At 47.1% G+C, this 7467-nt stretch overlaps 1 protein-coding gene across 2 annotated transcripts; it reads right to left on the bottom strand.

Annotated features, from left to right (window-relative positions):
* Positions 1 to 668: 668 nt before the first annotated feature.
* AIRIM (AFG2 interacting ribosome maturation factor) lies at positions 669 to 7421 on the bottom strand. 2 transcript variants are annotated; one of them, XM_080655437.1, is made up of 5 exons: positions 7095 to 7421; positions 6668 to 6942; positions 4436 to 4615; positions 2057 to 2175; positions 669 to 1899 (listed from the first exon to the last, which is right to left on the bottom strand). In XM_080655437.1, exons 2-5 carry the CDS (start codon positions 6940 to 6942, stop codon positions 1862 to 1864), a joined length of 612 nt encoding a protein of 203 aa, XP_080511563.1. In that variant the 5' UTR covers positions 7095 to 7421; the 3' UTR covers positions 669 to 1861. The 2 variants fall into 2 exon arrangements, with proteins under 2 accessions (XP_080511563.1, XP_080511564.1); XM_080655438.1 differs by having other exon boundaries at positions 2057 to 2179; positions 7095 to 7419.
* Between the last annotated feature and the right edge of the window lie 46 nt (positions 7422 to 7467).

Consider the following 7467-nt stretch of genomic DNA (forward strand, 5'->3'; position numbering starts at 1 on the left):
GAAAACTCTGCAACTGCTTTAGAAAAAACAAGGCACAAAACTGGGCCTGTACTTTACTATTGGTGTAAAATTATGGAGAAGACACATAAACATATTTGCTTGTTGTATTCGTTAACAATTGCTGTGGAACCCAAAACTTAATGACTTAAGACATTTATTATCTGTTTCCATGGGTCAGGAATCTGGGCACAGCTTAGCTGCTTGCCTCTGGTGTGGTCCTCATGAGGATGTCAAGCAGTTAGCTGGGGCTGTGGTCTCACCTGAAGGAGAGGATCTGCTTCCAAGCTCACTCCGGTGGTGGCTGGCAGACTTCAGTCTCTCACCTGGGCTCTCCACAGGTTGCCCCCAGCATCGCAGCTGACTTGCCCCAGGATGAGGGATCCCAGAGAGGGGGAGACATCACCCAAGATGGAAGTTGCAGTCTTTTTCATAATTTAGTTTCAGATGTGACATCCCACCATGTCTGCAGTATTCTATTGCCTAAAAGCAAATCTGGAAGTCCAGCCCACACTGACGGGGAAGAGATGTACACGGGCGTGAGATTGTTCTGGGTTGTCTTAGAGGTTACCCACCACTGCACTTATATAAGCAAGGAGTATTTTTGGGAGGATATGCCAGAATCATTAAACACTGGCTGCCTCGAGGAAAGGGACTGAGTAACTGGGAGAGAACTTTTCAATCAATATATATTTTGTATAAAGCAACAAGCACAACACCTGGAACACAGCACTTTGCTTAGCCCGTCCCCTGTGCATGGAATGCCCTGCAGTCCTCTCCTGGCCCAGGTAAAATGAGCCTCAAGCCCAACTGAGCTGTCACTATGAAGTCTTCTCACAGCGAGTTATCGCCTCTCTTCTCCCACAGTATTCTGTTTTTAGCTCCGATACAACACTTTTATTATCGTATTACAATTCAAATCTCTTCAACTCAGTCTTGTCCCTGGATCATCAGCATCAACATTACCTGGAACCTCGTTAGAAATCCAGAATCTAGAACCTCACCCCAGAACTACAGAATCTGAATCTAAATTTTAACAAGACACCAAGGACTTATATGCACATTAAAGCTTGAGAAACACTGATTTAGATCTTTCCCTGGTTGCACTGCAAACCTTTCTCAGCTCTTTTTCATCTGTGATGAAAACACATCATAAGACCTGATCGCTGACTCTGGGTTGGGATTCCCCCACCCCTGCAGCTATTCCAAGATCAGAGGAGTGTGGCAAGTCAGTTGCCAGCATTGATCATAAAACTCATCATTTTAGGAGTCCCACTATCCCCCAGTTACTTACTCTCACATAGGAAGCAACAGAGGGCAGCATTCAGAATCATTCATGCTGCACCACCTCCCCCTGGTGGTAGGCTCTGGGAATTGAAACTTGGAAAACAATTACTGTTTTCTATCAACATCACCCTTATTTCTTTAAATCATCAAAGTCACTTTCTCGTTCTTCAAAGAATCAGGTACGAACACAAATACACCAAACCAGGACTTGGTGCCAACCAGGCTCAGAGCTTTGGATGATGCCAACGGCGGTGCCACTCTCTATCTGTCCTTCCTTCCTTACCACTTCTGTGGCTGCGGCTTCTGTCCTGGGTGTTCTTCGGTGCCTCTCCTGCATCTCTCTGCCTCCACCCACTCCCCTGAGCCTTAGGAAAGAGCGAGATGTGGCCCACGTACCCTCAGCCGTGCCCTGGCATGGAGAAGCCCCAACAATTCTCCCAAGAGCCAGTCCTTAGGCTGTAGGCCATTTTTCAAATAAGCCCGGTTGCAATATCGTTATTTCTTAAGAAATAGCAGAGTGCGGCACTGTTGGTCTTCAACTGTGTCCCTCTGGTCTCCAGATAAACACATGGCTTCGTTACTCTTCCAGGAAGAAGGAAACATTCAGTAGGATGTCTGGAATAGGAAGAGAGGACCGTTACATACCACCTCTCCGGGTTGACAGGAGAGACAGAGGCACTGTGAGGGCACCTCTACAATGCTCCCAAAGAAGCAAGACACGGGGACAGAACGGAAGAGAGGGAGACATGAAGGAGTAAGCCAAAACCAGTACCTGGTACCAAGTCTTGGTGTTCATCTTCCGAAATCCGGTCCCAGGCTGTGGGCAAAGCTTGGATGCTTGCCAAGTCTCCCCAATGGATTGAGGACAGGAGGTACTTTCTCTTCAGGTACCTTCCTGGAAGTTAAGGACCGCTCAAAAAGAAAAGGAAATATATTGAAGGAGAAAAATACCTGGAGAGAGCTAGAGAGCACATAAAAGTCAAAGTGCAGCTATCGTGAAATTTTCCACCGGCAGGACTGGCCCACGCTACCCATCTTCACAGGGCACCGCCTCACTCACGTGGCTCTGCGCTCAGGGACAGAGGAGTGGAACACTGCCCTGCAGTCCAGAAACTGAGGAGATGCCCTGATCGGTATGGCTCAGTGGATAGAGCGTCAGACTGCGGGCTAAAGGGTCCCGGGTTCGATTCTGGTCAAGGGCATGTACCTTGGTTGCGGGTACATCCCCAGTAGGGGGTGTGCAGGAGGCAGCTGATCGATGTTTCTCTCTCATCGATGTTTCTAACTGTCTATTCCTCTCTGTAAAAAAAATCAATAAAATATATTAAAAAAAAAAAAAAGAAACTGAGGAGAAAGAATCTAAGTGACACATAAGGTAAAAGTCAGAGGAAGTGCAAGGATGAATTCATCCAATTTAGAGGCACCAGGAAGATTCCAGCTGGCAGGAAATGCATAAGCAAAGGCATGGAGGTGGGGAAGTCTGGGACGGACTCAGGGACAAGTAAACCTTTCAGCGTGGTTGGCATGGAACAATGTGTCGAGTAGCAGGAAAGGTGGTTGAGCCAGAACACAAAGAGCATTGCAGCCCAGTGTGGGGATTCTACATTTTGCCCGCCTCCCAACAGGAGCTACTAAAAACTCCTACACATGCAATAGGATCGGATCTCCACCTCCTGAAAAAATGTGGGGTGAGGTCACTCATTTGGGGATGGCTTACAGGGAAAGAAGCTAGAGACAGAAGCAAGAGGCTACATGTAATTAAAAGTCCAAGCGAGAGGTAAGAAACCATGGAAGAGGCAATGCGGATAGAGAAACAATATATAAAACGCACCAGGGAAACGGGTTAAAGGATTTGACAGGTGACTGTGTAAACATGCTCAGAGCAGTACCTGGCACATAATAAGTGCTCAGTAACATTAGCTGCAGCTGAAGCTCCTACTGCCCATGCTGCTGCTGGAATTGAAAAAGAAAACAGAGGGAAAGGGGGAAGCTACTGCTTAAGTCTTCAGAGTGGGTGATTATACACGGTTGATTCTGCAACTAAAGGAAAAGGAAGTAGAATGTGAGGGCTAGATAGAGGAGCTCAATTCTAAATCTGAGTGTGCAGGTCCATAAGCAATCCAGTTGGAGGCATCTAAAGAAAGCTTGGATTTGGGAGTTATTCAAATGAAGGTAGACATTTAAGTCAGTGTATCAGGCAAGAATCAAGAAAAAAAGGCCATCCAACTAAATGATCTTTCCGCTTCTACCCTTGCTCCACACCATCCCAAGTCTTTCCTCAGAACAAAGCCAGGATGGTTTTGTTTAAAACAGGTTTGCTTATGTAAAAACCTTCTAATAGCTTTCCATCTCATTCAAAGTGAAAGCCAAAATCCTCTCAAAGACCTCAAGGCCCTACAAGATCTAGCCCCTCTCCTGTTAGGCTTCCCCTCTTTGCTCTAACCACACTGGCTTCCTTGCTATTTCCCGAACATTCAGGCATGCTCTCACTTCAGGGCCTTTGCACTTGATGTCTTCTCTCAGGTGTCACTTTCTCAGTGAGGCCTGTCCTGTCCATCCTATTTAAAATCACAACCTCACCCTCAGCCCTCACTTTCTCTGCTTTATTTTTCTCCATAACACTCATCACCAACTGACATTCTATATGTTTTCCTTTTTTAACGCCCAGAAACTAGAAAAATGCCTGGCAGGTAATAGCTACTCAATAAATGAGTTGAGAAATAACTGTAGGAAGAACCAAAGTTCAGGAACCAAAGAGAACTGACCCATACTATGCAATGTTGTAATTCTGTGAAAAATTAAATTAAAAGACTTCCTGGGCCCTAGCTGGTTTAGCTCAGTGAATAGAGCATCAGCCTGTGGACCGAAGAGTCCCGGGTTCAATTCCGGTCAAAGGCACGTACCTCGGTTGCAGGCTCCTCCCCAGCTCAGGCCCTGGTTGGGGTTTATGCAGGAGGCAACCAATCGATGTTTCTCTCAAATCGATATTTCTCTCTGTCTTTCCCTCTCTCTAAAAATCAATGGGAAAAATAAATAAATAAATAAAAATCAATGGAAAAATATCCTCAGGTGAGGATTAAAAAAAAAAAAACAAGAAAAAAAAACTTCCTGGAACAGCCCTGGATACTATTTGAAATGTGTGCAAGGATACGAACTTCGATAATGTCTCTCGATATCTTGCAGCCATTCCAACATGTCAGCCACAGGGGGGCTCACCGCCGAAGCCTGCAGGACAGCGTCAATGCCGATCGCGTCTGCGTGCTGCTCATAGACCTGAAGCACTTGTCCCACGTGGCTGCTGACAGTGTCACGCACCTTGAGGAGGGCAGCTCTGGGGGAAAGGGTCTGGTATTAGGCATTATCATGAGAAAGGCAGAAGACAGGGTTCCTTGCCGTTGGCACACTAACATTTCGGACCACATGATTCTTTGTGGAGGAGCGCTGCCCTGTGCACTGTAGGATGTTTAGCATCATCCCTGGCCTCTCTCTACCCACTAGATGGCAGGACCAAACCATGCCCCCACTCTCTCCAAGCTGTGACAATGTATTGCCAAATGTCCCAATGGGAAAAACTGCCTCCAAATGACACCCACTTGTGTAAGGAGATTGGTGACGGTGCCTTGGAGGTAGGGGTGGCTCAAGAATTAAGAATTTACTTAAAGATGGAGAAGATACATGAGTTACATGGCTTTCAAAGAAAGTAATGACCAAGGGGCCTGTCTGAGGCTGCCATAAAGTTGTATAAGAAAAGCAACTGCTCACACATGAATGTGAAAAGGGAGTAAGAGGCAACTGAAGCAACAAACCAGTACTATCCAGATGTTGCCCAGCCCCATTCTAGTAAATTCTTGAATGGTAAACGTTTAGGCTTGCAGTGCACACAGACTAATGTGGACTTAGGAAAGTTTCTTTTTCTCTCTCATATAAAGCCAGTCTGTTTTGCTCACTGCGCATCCTAAGTACCTTGAACACTGAGACTGGCACATAGAACAAACACTTGTTGAATGAATAAAAAGGGTTACTGTGAAGATTAAATGGAATAATGCACATAAAAGGCTGAGAGAAGTTTCCAGCTTGTGGTAAATATTGTTATTACTCCATTGGTGACTCCAAGGGGCCCAGCCACCAAGGCAAAGTTTACAATTTCCTAAAGGGCAAGGCATTCCTTAGCTTGGAATTGTGGACTTCAACAATGTTTGACCATGACCCATAATCTTAAAGTAGACTTAAAATAACAGCCCACTATCCACACACACACACATAAACAATTAAATTAAAAATTCATTCTCTTAGAATATACCATGACATAACATTTAATTGACTATCTCTTCTACTCAACTAAGGAGTTAAACCCGGTTCACTGTTGTAGTCCCAGAACTTTGTGCTTGGCATCCCACTGGTGCTTAATAAATGTATTTTGTACAAATGAATACAAACAAGGTCCCCATTTTTGACAGTTTCGTATTAGTCTATGGCATATACTCTACTCACTAGATAGAACCATCTTCTGTTCTGGTCAAGGAAAGGCCACATGTGCCCTGTCTTTTCTCTACCCTCATAACCTGTAACTAAGGTAGAGTCTAACATCAGGCATAATAAGGGTTGACAGATGTGCTACTCCTGGTTGCAGACACCAATGTACAGCAGAACAAAGTGGTGGTTCAGGCACACTTGGGTGAGAACCCCAGCTTTGCTATTTACTAGCTGTGAGACAAGAGGCAATCTGTTTGAGCCTCAGTTTCCTCACCTGCGAAATGGAATTAAGTGAGGTTAAGACACAGAGGTGCTGAAAAAATTTTATGCAATAATGTATGTAACACCCTTATCTCTGACACCCTCCAAGTTCACAACATACAACTGACCCTTAAACAATATGGGCTTTAACTGTGCAGGTCTACTTATATGGGGATTTTTTTCAATTGACCAGCACAGCTCAAACCTGCATTGTTCAAGGGTTAACTGCAGTCGGGAACCCATGTATGGGGAGGGCCAACTGTAGTTATATGTAGATTTTCCATGGCACTGGACGTCATCCCTAACCCCAAGTGTTCTTCAAGGGTCCACTGTAGATCCTCGTTGCTTTTTGCCAAATGAAACTACAGAAGAGAGCTAATCAGCATTCGCCACTGCTTCTCTATTTTACTTTTTTAACTTCTACTAAGTCCACTGCGGCCACACCTGGCCTCTGACCAGGGAAATGCCAGAAGATGGTTTTCCGACAGAGGTCCCTCCAACAGATGCAAAGAAGGTAAGGCTGAGGCACCTCCAAATGCCATGCTCTCGAGTAAGTAAGAAAACACCTTCCTGACTGAGCCTAGCGACTTATGGAACACACGGTTTTAACATCTTTCCGCCAAGAGCGTCAAGGAGCCTCTTCTCTTACAGCCTCTCTCCCAGCTTGTCCAGGACAGTGTCACCGGCCTCCAGCTGCTTGCGCCTCAGCCGCTCCTTTAAATCGGGGAAGGCCCGGAGCGCCGGCACATCCTCAAACCGCAGGTTCTGCGCCGCCTGCAGCTGCTCTGCCAGGTTGCTGAGAGAGGCCAGGAGGGGCGGGCAGTCCCTCAGGGTGCTCTGCCACAGGCCCTGCTGCTCCTCCACCACAGGAAAGCACTTCTTCAGGGCCTCCTGCACAGCCAGCAAAGGCCCGTCTTGAGTCATCTGTTGCGGGGGGGAAAAAACAGCATTCGGGTCCCAAGTCGGTAGGGGAAATACCAGGTCAAGGGTGGGAGTTATTTCCGTTCCCAGATGAGTTTCAGGTAGGGCTGTCTATCCCCTCCGACAGGAGCTCCTGGCGCGAGGCGCTGGCTTACCTTTAGAGGGGCTCTCGGGAGGCGGGTCGCTGGTCTCGCCACTCGGGAAGGGTTTCCCCGACTGTCCCTAGGATCTGACGGGGCTGCAGACTGCGGATTCCCGGGGCCCAAGCCCGGCCGTCCCAGCGCCAGACCGGCTGTGCTTCCGGAATCTTGTCTCTTGTCCTTGAAACGGCTGGTCGCTTCCCTTAAACCAGCGGGAAAACTCAAAAGCTTAAAGAGGCCGTCCAATTTTGAGGACCCGCCGCAGCCGCTGGCCTAAGCCCGCAGTTCCTCTGAGCACGGTCCCCTACGCAGTTAAGTCGCAAAAATATGCTGTAATGCCGCAATGCTTTCTGGGGACTGTAGTCTTACCTGTGAGCCGGCGGCCGAC

This window comes from Plecotus auritus (genome assembly GCF_963455305.1).
Source record: "Plecotus auritus genome assembly, chromosome: 2".
NCBI lineage: Eukaryota > Metazoa > Chordata > Mammalia > Chiroptera > Vespertilionidae > Plecotus > Plecotus auritus.